This window comes from Artemia franciscana, chromosome 16 (genome assembly GCF_032884065.1).
Source record: "Artemia franciscana chromosome 16, ASM3288406v1, whole genome shotgun sequence".
NCBI classification, from domain to species: Eukaryota; Metazoa; Arthropoda; class Branchiopoda; order Anostraca; family Artemiidae; genus Artemia; species Artemia franciscana.
Genome location: NC_088878.1, coordinates 35,255,109 through 35,270,504, shown reverse-complemented (window position 1 = coordinate 35,270,504; position 15,396 = coordinate 35,255,109). Strand labels below are relative to the sequence as shown.

Below are 15,396 nucleotides of genomic sequence, written 5' to 3'. Positions count from 1 at the left end.
TACATGACCCCCATAGTTGCAGGAAAAAGGCTGTAAGCTACGCAATTTGCCCATTGGACATATAGTACTTGTTATGGGAAAATTTATAGTTATTTTTAGTCGGAGAATTTTTCGTTTGAATTGAAGTTTGTGTTAGGGGGGAGGGGATTTCCAGGCGGAATTTTACCCGGGGGGATTTTCTGGCGTAAGTTTTTTCAACTGAAAGTAAGGAGCTACACTAAAACTTAAAACGAATGGAATTTATTCCGTATGTGAGGAGGGCTGTCTCTTCCTCGACCATCACTCTTTGCGCTGAAACATTTTTGGTAAAAAATGTAATAAATAGCTCAAAAAATGTTGGTAATAAATCTTGGAAAAAAAAAGTTTTGGTAATAAATAGCTCAAAAAAGCTATTTATTCTAATTAAACAGCCTTTTTGGTTCGGGGGTCATTCTTAAAGAGTTGGAGCAGAATCCATTTAGTGTAAAGAGTGAGGTATTGACGAGGGGGCGAACCCCCTCATATAGGTAATAAAAATATATGAATATAAAAGTTCATTACGTATGTTAATTTATAAGTTGCGTATATTTATTACTAATAAAAACGTTCGTATAAAAAATTAAAGGTGGCCTTTTTAAGTAAACGAAAAAATTGGAGGGCAACTTGGCCCCCTCTCCTGCCCCTTTTTTCTCAAAATCGTCCGATCAAAACTTTGAGAAAGCCCTTTGGCCAAAAAAATGTAAAATTAATATGCAAATTTTGTTTTACTTTTCGTCACAATTCTTAATGAAAGACTGTTCAAAGACAAGGCCTGTTAAATTTGAATGAGATGTTTATTTAAAAAACTTTAAGACTTTAGCGTAAAAAGCGAGGGCTTAGGAACGGGTAGCCCTCCTCATATGCTGAGTAATTTCCATTCGTTTTAAGTTCTGATGTTGCTCCTTACATTCGGATGAAAAACTTGTTTTGTTTTTTGTTTAATAGCTGTGAAAGAAGGAAGCTGATAGGTGACAATTACAAACGACCAGTTTGCCAGTATCACTTGTTAACTTAGTTAAAAAAGAACTATGAAATTCAAATAACAAGCTAACTTTTGAATCTAGGGGGAGGCATGGTCTCCCCCTGCATTTTCATAGGTACAACGAAATGTCATCGACAAGTAGGAATAGAGTAGCAACAAACTGGGTAAAATATTGAAGAAGTGGAATGAAATGCAGCGTTAAATCATGCATTACAGATCATCTCAATTGTCCGACGCCACTTAGACTGAAGGATGTCGAGACAGCGCTGGACAGTTACAGTTGCAGGCCAAGTTTCAGCTCCGTACAGGAGGATCAAATACACTGACCCTCCACGGATCTTCATTTTCCTGGCTCGTTTGATCATTGGCTTCTTCCAAATATGGTCCAGTCTACCGAAGGGTGAGTGCTACTTCTGGACAAAAGTAAAAAGAAATTTCACTGATTTAATTTTCTGTTTCTTCTGTTTTAGGAATAGATATTCAGAAACCATTGCACACTCTGTAGAAGTTGAAATACCAATGGGAAATGCCACCAATCAAGACGCACAAGCAGCAGTTAGTGCAGCACTGGCAGCTGTTGCCCAAAGCATGGGGATACCAGGGATACAAGGGGCTTCTGCAGTTCCTATTCCAGGGATGGAAGGTGTCCCACAAAATCCAAACGTTATAGGCTTAGATATTCCAGGTGTTTTCATTGAAATGAGAAACGGCGAAGTGAATAATCGGAGGGAGAGTAATGGCAATACCCAAAACAGGGAACAAAGGAACCCTCAGCAGCGTATGTTTTATCTTCTTTGCCCTTTTATATTCATTTCCTATATTGCTAATTGTATGCCTTGTCTTATATTCCATGTTACATGGAGGGAGTGAGCAAAGATAAGTTTTTGTCAAATCCACATTTATTTTGAATGTATCTGAGCTGCGAAAGTAAAAGGCATGGAAAAAATCGAAATTAATTATGCAGGGAAATGAAGTGCAAATGAGATATTCGGCTAGAAGACATGTGAAAACCAGCATCACAACGAATGCGTTGGATCGTACATGAAATATGCGATTAGAAAAAAACAAGTGTGACTCAAGCATATATATATATATATATATATATATATATATATATATATATATATATATATATATATATATATATACATATATATATATATATATATGTATTAATCACTAATGTAGGGAAAGTCCTCCTTTTTTTTTTTTTTTTTTTTTTTTTTTTTTTTTTTTTTTTTTTTTTTTTTTTTTTTTTATGTGTTTGTGCTGTTGCACTGGTGATTTCTCTTTTCATTATATATATATATATATATATATATATATATATATATATATATATATATATATATATATATATATATATATATATATATATATATATACGTGTGTGTATTTGTTCTTATAGTAATCACACGGTTTAAGCTAGACAAAGATTCACCACTTGGCTGTTCCAAAACAAGGGCTTAGGTATCGACTTTATCTATTTAACTTTGTTACTTTATGCGGGTCCAGTAATAAAAAAAGTTTTTGATAATTTGAATAAGAAGTACTTAGTAATTCTAAAAAATTACGGCTTTGGTCTATTACCCGAAGCCTGCTCCTCTACCTCATCCCCTCCTGCATACATCATTTGAGTCGTTCTGGCGAATAAACTCGATAAAATTTTGCTGCCACAACTAAATAGTGGCTGATATATACTTATTTGCTATTTTTCTCTTCCTCCTTTCTTATATTTCCTTCTTTCTTATATTGTTTTGTCTTGTTTGCACTAGTGACTTAATATGCATTAGTGACTAATTGTGTTTTTCTTCTAATAGATGAACAACCCCAGGACAATCCGACCCGAGGTGGTTCACAAACACGAGATCCTACCCCTCCCGCTCCCTCGTCAGAGACTCCACTTCGGGGGAGTAGACAACCGAGAGTTGGAGTTATGGCGGATCTTGTTGAAGATTTACAGAGTGTTCAAGACCTACTAAGACCCCATGTTGACCAAGTTAGAACTCTTTTGAGAAATGATCCAGTTTTTGCGAGTCGTGTAAGTACTATTACAAGTATTGTAGATTCGATGTCATTTCTGGGTGGGGTTATCCCTCCCCTCCGGCCTAAATGTACAGATAATGATACTTTTCGTAATCTTGCCTTTTGTAATCTGATTTTTAATGGGAAAATATTTTTGCTTTTTGCCATAGTGGCAACAATTATTAATATGACTAAGTTGAAACTAATCATATATATATATATATATATATATATATATATATATATATATATATATATATATATATATATATATATATATATATATATATATATATATATATATATATATATATATAATATTTGAATATTATTAATTTTCCCAATTTCTATACTGCCTGATGTATCAGGTAAAAAGCAGTATTTGTTACTGGTCGTTCAGTACCCGGGGCAGAAAATATTTAGCTTGAATTTTTATGGATTATTTTTTAGTCTTCAGATTTTTTTTTTTCATTAGAGCTCTGACGCATGGGATACGGGTTCAATCGTCTAGTGCTTTCCGTTATAAATAGAATCAGTCATAAACAGAGTCAGGCCTTAGTACCTAGTACCTAGCTTGAAGAGTTACGTTTTTGTTTCTTTTTTTTTACACGTAATTTTCGATAGTAACCAAAACTCTAAAAAACGGAATTTTGATACCAATACATTTTTCGGGTGAGGAAGGGAGGACAAATTTTTTGCCGGGGGGACTTTGCACAGGGAGAACTTCACACAGAGAGGGAATTATCCGGGGGGGTAGCTTATCAGGGGAAGTTGTATACTGGGGGGATTTGCCTAAATTCCTTTCCGAAATGTCTTTACTATGTCTTGCTTTCTCTTTGCTGAATCAATTTTACGCGTGAAGTTGTTAAGGGTAATTATCCGGGGTAAAGTTTCATCGAGATTGAATTGTCCAGAGGATATTTCCGTGGTGGTGGACTTTGATTTCCTGGCGTTATTTGAGAAACGATCAGAAATTGAATTACAAAAAAAGTTTTTTCAACTTAAAGTAAGAAGCAATATTGAACTTAAAATGAACAGAAATTATTGCGCATACAAGGGGGATTGCCCCTTCCTCAACACCTCGCTTTTTACGCTTAAGTCTAAATTTTTTCCAGTTCTTTACAAACGACTCGTGAGACACACGGTTTATTTAATTAGAACAATCAGTAATTTTTTCTTAAAAAGTCGAAAGCTTTGGCGTAAAGAGCGAGGTGCTGAAGAAGGGGCAATTCCCTTCGTATGCGTAATAATTTGTGTTCATTTTAAGTTTTAATATAGTTCCTTACTTTAAGTTGAAAAAAGTTTTTTTTTCTTTAATTCATATAGAGGTCACTTTGCTAATAATGTTGGTGCTGTAGTTCCTCATAAGAGCACAGATGGGGGATACAAACTTGGTATGGAAGTTTTACGATTTAGCTTTTCTGTTGAAAATAGGGCTATATATGACATGTCCATGCTGGTGACCAACTCCTGGGTTTGTAATCAATTCATTCAGTTAAGACTATTTGGGTGATGTTTGGCTCTTACTCTCCTTGGATCTTGTTCTTGAAAGGAGGTTCAAATTTGGGAAAATTGTTAAGCCCTTTAGCAGTTAAATGAGAATTGCTTGGAACATTTTTCTGTTAACCCACAGAAAGATAATTGCAAGTAAAATTGCCTTTGACAATTTTATAATAATATTTTTATAATGACTTCGAGAAGTAGGAAAAAATGTTTTCCTACTTTAGTAATTTAAACAGATAAGCACTTGAACGAGGTCTTGACTCTACTCAATCATCTAATCATCTAGGACTAACAGTACAGCCATGAAAAAAAAACAAAAAGTCTATGAACAAATAACAATATAGTCAGTCAATATAAGCCGTCGTAACATCAAAATTAAAAACTCCTCAAATGCAATGAGTTATTCCCAAGTGATCACCATGAATCAGGGTTGTGCAGAGAAATACACACTAGCCTTTATGTGGTTCGGCGCTTTAAATTCTTGACCCATTCATTATGGCGTGCCTACCAGAAGTTCTTCATAATATCCGTTTGATATGTTAGGGTGCCGAAAACACTCATAATTTATTCTTGCATATAAGAGAAGTTTTTATGCTCTTAGTGACGTTGTGTTTTTGACATTGGCTTTTGGTTACTTTGATTTTTGAGACTTTAAGTTGTTTCGAGGTTTCTTTTATTAAGGAAAAAACCAATGGGTAGCGAAAATTTTTAACTATGTAAAAAAAACTTACTGAATTTTTTTTCTTGTTTTGTTTCTGTTCCATATGAGAATCCGGAGCATTTTCAATCTTTCGTATATCTCTTTGATTTTATTTTGATTTTGCTTACAAATCCAGGATGAAAATTTTCATTGCAAAAAAAGTATGGTTTTCTTAAAATGACATGAAATATAGAAATGTGGGGTATTGTTAGTTATCTAAGGAAACCAATGGGTAGCGAAAATTTTTAACTACATAAAAAACCTACTGAATTTTTTTCTCTTGTTTTGTTATTGTTCCATATGAGAATCCGAAGCATTTTCGATCTTTCGTCTATCTCTTTGATTTCATTCTGTTTTTGCTTACAAATCCAGAATGAAAATTTTCATTACCAAAAAGTATGGTTTTCATAAAATGACATGAAATATAGAAATTCGTGGTATTGTTAGTTATCTAAGGAAAGCAATGGTTAGCGAAAATTTTTAACTACGTAATAAAAACTACTGAATTTTTTTCTCTTGTTTTGTTTCTGTTCCATATGGGAATCCGAAGCATTTGCAATCTTTCGTCTATCTCTTTGATTTTATTTTGATTTTGTTTACAAATCCAGAACGAAATTTTCATTGCCAAAAAAGTATGGTTTTCTTAAAATGACGTGAAATATAGAAATTCGGGGTATTGTTAGTTATTCAAGGAAGCCAATTGGTAGCGAAAATTTTTCGCTGTATAAAAATGTGTCAGAATGTTTATTTCTCTCTTTTCTTTTCTATCTAATAGCCAAGGTTCAGGTTGTTTTTCCACGGTTAGAAAAAAAGTTTGGAAGAAAAGAAGTTAAGTCTACAAACCAAGATGAGAATTTTAGAAGCTACAGTTATGGCAGTGGTCAGATATGGCTCTGAAGTATGGTCGCTCTGAAAAGCGGACGAAGATTTGCCAGATGTTTTCCAGAGAAATCGCCTACGGATTGTTCTATGTGCCCGGCTGACTGATTGTATTTCAAACAGTAGGCCGTACGAAAAGTGTGGTTCAATCCTGCTTTCTAGGGCTATAACAAGAGAAAGGTTGAGAGGACTAGGGCATCTTCTGCGGATGAAGGATGGCAGATTTTCGAAAAATGTCCTTTTCGACAGAAATCAGGTCGTCCGTGGTTGGGATGGGAGGATGTCATAAGGAACGATTTTAGGGAAACGGGAACTTCCTGGGACGGTGTAAAGAGGGAGGTTTTGAATAGATTGGGATGGAGAAGGAGCCTGTGTAGCTATGTTGGCCTCAGGCGGCTTGGTGCTGTAGTGAGTTATTAGTCGTAGTAGTTGTCCAAAGCACTTTTTCTTTTAATTCTGTTTAATTTTCTTTTTTAATCAGATTTTTATTTATAAATTCAAAATAAATAACCAACATTTGGTTAATGTCAACCCCAGTCATGACAACCAATATTTTCGGTTGCAATCTTCAGATTTGATTTTTTTTTTTTCCAATTTGAGAGTTTCGAAACGGAGTTGATGGGCTCTTATCTTATTCAGTCTTATTTAGAAAATAAAGTATTCCATTCCACGGAAAAAACAAAAGTTAAAATGCTTATATCTCTATTTTTGTCTACAAGTTTGAAAGCAGAGTTTGATTCCCAGAAAAGTATGTTTTGTTTTGAAGGACATGAACTTCAAAACTTTTGGGTATCTTTATTGGAGTTTGATCGGAGTTTGGGGTTTGGGGAAGCTTAGGAGAATGGGGTTCGGATGAGTCGCTTTGTCAAAAAACGTTTCTATTTTATAAATATACTATGGATTCCTCCACAAGCTTGCATCTGGGGACTGGGCTTTTTCCGTTTGTTTTTGTTTATGTTATGTTTAGTATAAATAAAAGATAAATAATTATTTCGATGTCCTTGGTGCTTAAATATTCATTTTTTTACAGGAAGAGGAATTGGAAGCCCAGCATGTTTTTCGTCGTGTGTCAGAAGCTTTTCATTATTTGGCTCATGGTTACCATGCTTTAAGTGATCTTATGGTAGACTTCCGACGTGCACCCCCCAGGAATTTATATGGTGTGCCCTACTTAGTTCAGTCAATGGCTGTTGTTCAAGGAGTTATACCCGTGCAGGTACTACCCAAAAATCATTCAAAAATTTAATTTTTGTTTAACGTTTAGTTTGTATTAATTAACATCTAATGCTTAAATAAATTAAATTTTATTTCAATTCGGGATTTGATTAATTATCATCAGGTAAGTTGAATTTTCAATTAATTATCGTTAAAGTAAATATTTAATTAATTATTACTAAACTCAACATCTAGTTATGGATACAACCACTTCTAAAGCTTAAAGCTTGCTCTGGTTTACTGAGAAATATTTTAGCCCCGAGTAGAAATTTCAATGCGTTTTATCATTTCGAAGACAGTTATCATGTTTTAAGTGATCTCATGATAGACCTCAGGCATACACCCCTGAAGAATCTATATAGTGTGTCGTATTTAGTTCTGTTAATGGCTCTTGTACAAGAAACTACACCCATTCAGGAACCACCCAAAAGTCATCGAAAACAATATTAACATGTTCAGACTGGGTCATTAAGGAAAATCATCTCTCCTTCCCTCTATATTAAGGTCTACAATTTGTAAACTTGGTACCGAAAAACAAAAATAAATCAAAGTAATTCTGCGAAAGCTAATTATATTTTTTTTACTTATTAATTATTACAATTTATTATTATTGTTATTATTTTTTAGTATTATTATATAATTAATATTATATTACTTTATATTATATTTATATATATTTAGATATCAATATTATTATATTGTTATATATTATTATTATCATATAACTTATTATTTTAACTTATCAATATATGATAATTGCCTCAACGCTACCTTAAGCCTGGAGTGCATATTTTGTCTGTCTGTGATTAAATTTGTGTATTTGAGGTTTTGACCAAGTGGGTAAGTCCAGAATTCTGTAAATTGAGTTTCTATTGAATTTCTATTCAGTATTTAAATTCTATATATTGATGGGAATTATCATCAATTTGTTCATTTGAGTAAGTTTGTAGGTATGTGCTACATAAATTGCGAAGCAAAAATTTGTGTCCGTTTTCAGTTTCAACTCTTCTTTTTATTTCCATCAGAAAAACTTTATTTTTTAAAATTTAATTGGCTTAAAGGAACATAAATATACTTTTAAATCATCGTTTTTTGTGCAGTTCCCTACTAGGCCAGTTGTTAGATAGTATTATTCCATTGTTTGGTTGTTCGCCTCTTTGTTGGGTTTGTAAAACCCAACAAAGGGCGCACAACTTACAACCCTTTTTTGGGTTTGTAAAACTCTTTGTTTCTGATGCCATTCTCTGATTCCTGATCCAAGGAACCGCTACGAAATTAGATGTAAAACAAATAATGTTTTTTAACTCTCCGAATATATCTAAAAAGAGAAAATAAATCAAATGCATAAAATACGATGCTAAGAAAGTCTCCAAAATGAGATATTTTGGTGACATTATCATAGGCAGCACAATAGCGCCGCCTATAATAAAAAGCGATATGGGCACAATTTATTATTTTTTTTCATTTTTTTTTTTTTTAGATCGGATCATTTCGTGTCCAAGGAGTTCTTGTAGAAACTTCGAAAAGGGCTCATTTGATTGGAAATTGGAAGGGCTTGTTTCCTTTTTAATAGTCTAAATTTATTGGAGGGTTACTAACAGCCCTTCCACGCCCACCATTTCCCAAAACACATCCAAAATTTTGAGATGGCCATTTTGTCCAATGCTATTGAAAGATCTGGAAATTATGTATTTAAGGATGACACCCCCCCCCCCTAGAGCCTTCAGGGCATGCAAGCTATGCCCTGGGGGCAATAAGGTATATAGAAAAGATGATGGTTTAAACTTCGGAGAGGGGTTTTTGGATTGGTAATCAGAAGTCCTAGTGCCATTTTAAGATTCAGAGTGATCAGAGGGTGGATACTCCCCCTTCCCCCCCTGATACTCTTATTTTCTTGAAATGCATCTAATAGAAATTTTGAGATGGCCATTTGTGGTCGTAGAAACTTCGAAAAAGGCTCGTTCGGTTGGAAATTGGAAGGGCTTTTTTTAGTAGTCGAAATTGATTGGAGGGTAACTAACCCCGCCTCCGACGCCCACCATTTTCCATCCAATGAAAATTTAGATGGCCATTTTGTTCAACGTAAATGAAAGGTCAAGAATTATGTCTTTCCCCCCAGAGCCCTCAGGGCAAGGGTTCCCGAAATGCATCTGATAGAAATTTTAGATGGCTACTTGTTGTCATAAAAACTTCGAAAAAGACTCATTCGATTGGAAATTGAAAGGGCTACTCCCCTGTTAAATAGTCGGAAGAGTTTGGAGGGCAGCTAATTCCCTTCCCACGCCCACCATTTCCCCAAACACATCTAATCAAAACTTAGAGATAGCCATTTTGTTCAACGTAACTGAAAGGTCCATAAATTATGTTTTTGAAGATGAAACACCCCTCCATAGTCCTCAGGGCAAGGGTTGTAAGTTATGCCCTGGGGGCATATAAGGTTTATATTGAAAGGGTGATAGTTTAAACTTTGGTAACCAGGATTCATTGGATTGGTAATCAGAAGTTCTAGTTTTATTTTTAAGATTGAGAGTGATCGAAGGGTGGATACACCCCCTCCCTCATACTCGCATTTTCACGATCACGATCGTATTTTCAAGGGTTGTAAGTTGTACGCTGGGGCATATAAAGTTTATATAGAAAGGTTGATCGTATAAATTTCGAAGAGAGCTTGTTAAATTGGTAATCAGAAATTCTAGTGTCCTTTTCAGAATTGGAAGTGATTGAAGGGTTGATACCCCCCCCCCCAAACCTTGTATTATCCTGAAAAGTATCTGATAGAAATTTTAGGATGGTCATTGGTAACTTCGAAAAAGGCTCATTCGATAGGAAAATGAAAGGACTAGTGCCCCTTTTATAAGTCAAAAGTGATCATAGGGCAGCAAATCTCCCCCCCCCCTACTCCCATCAATTCCCAAAACACATCAAATCAAAATTTTTAGATAGCCATTTTATTCAGTCGTATTTAAAAGGCCTGGAAATTATGTCTTTGACAACCTCCATACCTTCTCAAGACCAGAACGTAATTTGCACTTTAATGAAAAAAGGTGGCTTTGGATTGTCAGTTTAGTATACATATGCTGATATATATTTCTTAAAGTTTTAATAATTTTTATTTGTTAAAGTTAAATAAGTTGAAGCATTTTAATCGGATTGTGTCGTTCCATGTCGCAGGATGAAAGGAAAAGAATGGCTTTTGAGTCTTAAATGGGAAAGTGAACGCAAAATAGATATTTTTGTTTAAAAAAAAAAAACACACAAGAAAAGATAAGATTGTTCTAAAATGAGATTAATAACTGATAAGTATATTTTAATGCTATTAAGCTATTATATTAAGAAATTTATATTTTTTGATGTGCTATATTACTGATATTTTGAGAGAGCCATTTGTTCAAAAGCAGTCCAAAGACGGCATAGCAAGACCTTTGGGATTGACACAGCCCCCCAGACCCTCTGGACTAGGGTTGTAAGTTTTATCCCGGGGCACATAAGCTTTTCGTGGTAGGGGTGGTTTTTTTGAATTTTAGAGGAAGCTCATTTGAAAATGTATAGTTCTAGAGTCTCGTATTAGTTCTCGTATTAGTTCTAGAGTCCTTTTAAGAGTATCGTATTTTGCCGAAATATATCTGATAGAAATTTTGAGATGGCCATTTGTTGTCGTAGAAATTTCTAAAAAGACCCATTCGATTGGAAATTGAAGGGGCTAGTGCCCATTTTAATAGCCGAAGGTGATCAGATGGCAGCTAACCCCCTCTTACGCCCACCATTTTCCCAAACACATCCGATCAAAATTTTAGTATAGTTATTTTGTTCAGCATAGTTAAAAAGTTCGGAAATTAAGTCTTTGAGGAAGAAAACCCCTCACATCCATCAGGGCAAGGATAGTAAGTTATGCCCTGTGGGAATATGAAGTTTGTATAGAGAGGATTGTCCTACAAACTATGGAGAGAGCTTATTGGATTGGTAACCAGAAGTTCTAGTACCCTATATAAAATGGAAAGTGATCGGTGGTTGGATTACCCCCCCCCCCCCTTCCCCACACCTCGTATTTTCCTGAAATGCATCTGACAGGAATTCATATATTGCATTTTGTTGCCGCAGAAATTTCCAAAAACAGCTCATTTGGTTGGAATATTAAAGGAACATTGCCGTTTTTAATAGTTGAAAGTGATTTGAGGGCACCTAACACCCCTCCGGCGCCCACCATTTCCCATTAAATGTGGATTAAAACACATTTAATCGAAATTTTTAGATAGTCATCTTGTTTAACGTAATTGAAAGGTCCGGAAATTATGTCTGAGGATGAAACCCCCCCCCCCATATACCCAAAGGCAAGGGGTGTAAGTTATGCCCTGGGGTAAATAAAGTACATATAGAGAAGGTGCTTGTATAAACTTCGGAAGGGGCTCATTTGATTCTTAATCAGAATTTCTAGTGCCATTTTTAAAGCTCACAGTGATCGGAAGGTGGATTTTTTGTTTGTTTGTTTAAATCATACAGTAAGCAACCGAGTCAAACTACAACGAGCAAAAGACGAGTAACGAGTAGGGCTGACAACCCCCATGAATTCTCAAGACCAGAACGTAATTTGAACTTTGCTGAAAACAAAATATATTTAAAATGTTTTCATTAAAATGTTCTTACTAAATATATGAAGGGGTAAGTCCTCCCCCTTGCACTCCAATTACAGCGCTAGTGTCTGGTGTTCTTTTTAAGAATAACAAGAGATTGGAGGGCAAGCAGCCCTCCTCTCAAGTCCATTCGTTTTCCAAACGTGTCCAGTCAAAATTTTCAGACAGCCATTTAGTTTAGCATAGTAGAACGGTCCATCAAGTATGTCTTTTGAGGCATTAGCCATGTCAACCCCCCTCCCACAATATGCAATTGTCCCATTGCAATTGTGGTCTATGCTTTAAAACTAAAATTTGCTTTAAAAAAATCAAAAGGCATTATGTTAAATGTTTGCCTATAAGACACTTCAGCAATATACAGAGAATGACTGGGAGTATTAAGTTGAAACTTTCGGGGATACTGCTATTAGTACGTCTGCTCTTGTAATTTAAATAAATAAAAGAGAGTAAGTGTATCGAGGTTGTCAAAGAGCATCGATAGAATCTTTTGTGAATGATATAAAGTTTTATTTTTCTGGTCAATTTTAAAAGCTATAAATTTAAATTAAAAAGTACTGTTTGTGAAAATCGTTGAAAATTTATCCCCAACGTACAAATAGCATCACATAGTATGGATTCTTATAGAAGAAAACGGAAAAGACATACAATATGTTTTTTTTCTTTCATCAAAAAGACTATGTAAATAAAAATGAACAGAAAGTAATGTAAAAAATCCCTTATTTTCTACAAGGCGAGTTTTTCAGAGAAAAGTAAAGAGCTCCAGCAAGCATGGGCAAAAACAAAGTCAAATTACCTTCCAAGCGTAAAACTACAACAAATCACTATCAATAAATAAGTGAAACTCAAAACGAACAGAAATTACAATAAATTGAAACTTAAAATTCAGATATAAAAGATGTTGTTAACTATCTCTCTATCAACTATAAAAATATCAACTATCTCTCGTATCTAGAACCGTTTATACTTTAAATGTCAACTGCATTTCATCGCAGGATCACAACGATGATAGTTATCATACTGACTACTTCTCTTAATTTTTAGCTTTAGTGCTAAAAGAGTTTTGTATAAATACTTGATTATTCAAATAACCTAATTACCTAATATACTCAATATTAGCCTATATACTATATATACTATACTAATTTAATTATACTAATACTATATACTATATATATACTACATACTATAAATTATACTATATATGTATATACTATATTATACTATATTCTATAATACTATATAATAATTTAATTACCTATATACTAAAAATTACCTAATATACTAGCTACCAGAAGTGAAAAATTTTAATGAAGTTTAAGTAAACATCGACTGGCTCTCAGCCTTCTAATATTCCAGAAGTATATGCTATTGCAAAGTGCCCACCCTGGACACACTAAATATTGGCAATTACATATTAATGTAATTATCAATATGTAATTACAATTATATATATAATAAATATTTACAAATTTACAAATATTTATGTAAATAACTGCCATTTACTTTTTTAATCTAAAACGAGCATCATTGTTGAAACAACTATCAACACCCTCAAATATTGTAAAAAAAAAGGTTATGCTAAGGAAAACTTAGTATTCTGGTTCCCCTTCAATAGTGAAAAATTCTGGGAAAAGGTAATAAGCAGCTTCTGTCAAGATGGGTTTGGGATAATCTTCAGGAAAATTTTTAAATGTATTGGGAGGGATTCCCTTTTTAATGAAATATTCTTTAGTTACAAGTTTATTTTTAAGTTTATTAATCCATATTCACAAACAAATAAATTAAACAACACTTTTGCGCTGGCGAAAACCTATGCAAGGTTTGTGGTAGTGCGAAAGTTCACTTAACTACTTACCCATTAACTCGGCTATTTACCTAAACCTCAACTATTTAATTAAAACTATTATAAATAAACCAAAAATAAAGAAACTATAGCGCATATATATGAAAAAAAGATAAATAAGTAAATAACTGAATTAAAAATAATACTACGTAAATAAAAATATAAAAGAAAAAAAAATAATAACAAACCTAGTATCCATCTCTCTTCAATACTGACCTCCACCCGAAAAATATTTTTTTTAATTCTTTTTAAACTGAGGTACGTGTTCTGCCTCCCAATGCTCAATGGTAGCTCATTCGATGCAGTTTTATTGAAAATGAAGACCTGGTACCAAGACGCAAATCAACAACTATGTTCTCACTTTGCCTAGTTCCAAAATTGTGCAAATCACTATTAATTTTGTAAAAACTCTTAAAGACGACAGGGGTTAAACCATTCTTACATTGAAACACAAATACTGCGGCTTGGTAATCTCTTATATGATCGATATTAAGGAGCTTTAGGGACCTAAAACAAGCACGGGTGTCATCTACATCCTGGACATACATACCGATTGTTCTACCAACTTTATTTTGTAGAACTTGTACTCTTCTATAGTTGCATAAAAAGCTACTGCTCCATAGGAGGCAACTGTAGGAGATAATTGGATAAACCAACGAATAGTATATAGTTAGAGGTATTCTTTGAGGGAGAAAGTGCTGCAGACTTCGAAGTATGCCTACCCCACGAGCAATTATTGATGAAATTCCGTCACTGTGACATTTCTATGCCAGATGGCAATCAAGATAAAAACCAAGGTAGCGGAGATGATCAACTTGCTGAACTCGATTACCACACAAAGTGACTTGGTCGGACACATCCATCGGTGTACCCACTTTACAGAACTTCATTAAAAATGTCTTGTGAACATTTACACACAATAAACTAAATGAAGTGAAAGTCTCCGGCCTTTGCAATGCGAGATTCACTTTTCTCACCAGGTCTTTCACAGGTGAGGAGAACACAGTTAAAATGGTATCATCAGCAAACGAGATAAGACACACATCTTTCAAATAAAGACGATGAGATCAACATAGATGAGATAAAGCTGCGGACCTAACACTGATCCTTGTGATACTCCACACGTCACTGGAAATGCTGCATAGCGCACATCATTCGACATTACTTTGACGGATTTCCCTATGAGATAACTTTAAACCACTTTAATCACTTTCAAGGGACACCTAATGACTCCATCCAACTTAATAGTGTTGAAAATCAATTGTATCGAATGCTCTGCGACTATCTATAAATACAGAAAGGGATGTTTAACCTCTGTCCATACTACTGTTAATTGATTCCATAAGTTGTTGGAAAGCATTCGTCGTCGAGTGCCCTTTGCGAAATCTGAATTGTGTCTCACTCAGAAAACCGTTAGCCTGTAGGAAACTATATAGATGTTTATGGACAACTTTTTGTTATAACTTTGAGAACAATGGAAGGATTGAAATCGGTCCAATTCTTAATTTCCTTTTTAGGGCCACTTTTATGAAGTGGTATCACTTTCGCAACTTTTAGCTGATCAGGGAAAATACCCTTTTCAAGTGACAGGTTTATGATAAAA

At 34.3% G+C, this 15,396-nt stretch overlaps 1 protein-coding gene across 2 annotated transcripts in view; it reads left to right on the top strand.

Moving 5' to 3' along the window:
* Positions 1-15,396, top strand: part of LOC136037390 (large proline-rich protein BAG6-like) — a 73,178-nt gene that overhangs the window by 29,913 nt on the left and 27,869 nt on the right. For both annotated transcript variants that reach the window (XM_065720134.1, XM_065720135.1), the window contains exons 6-8: positions 1,471-1,778; positions 2,821-3,041; positions 7,138-7,323. In XM_065720134.1, coding sequence (XP_065576206.1) covers positions 1,471-1,778; positions 2,821-3,041; positions 7,138-7,323 — 715 coding nt within the window. The remainder of the gene's footprint in view (positions 1-1,470; positions 1,779-2,820; positions 3,042-7,137; positions 7,324-15,396) is intronic.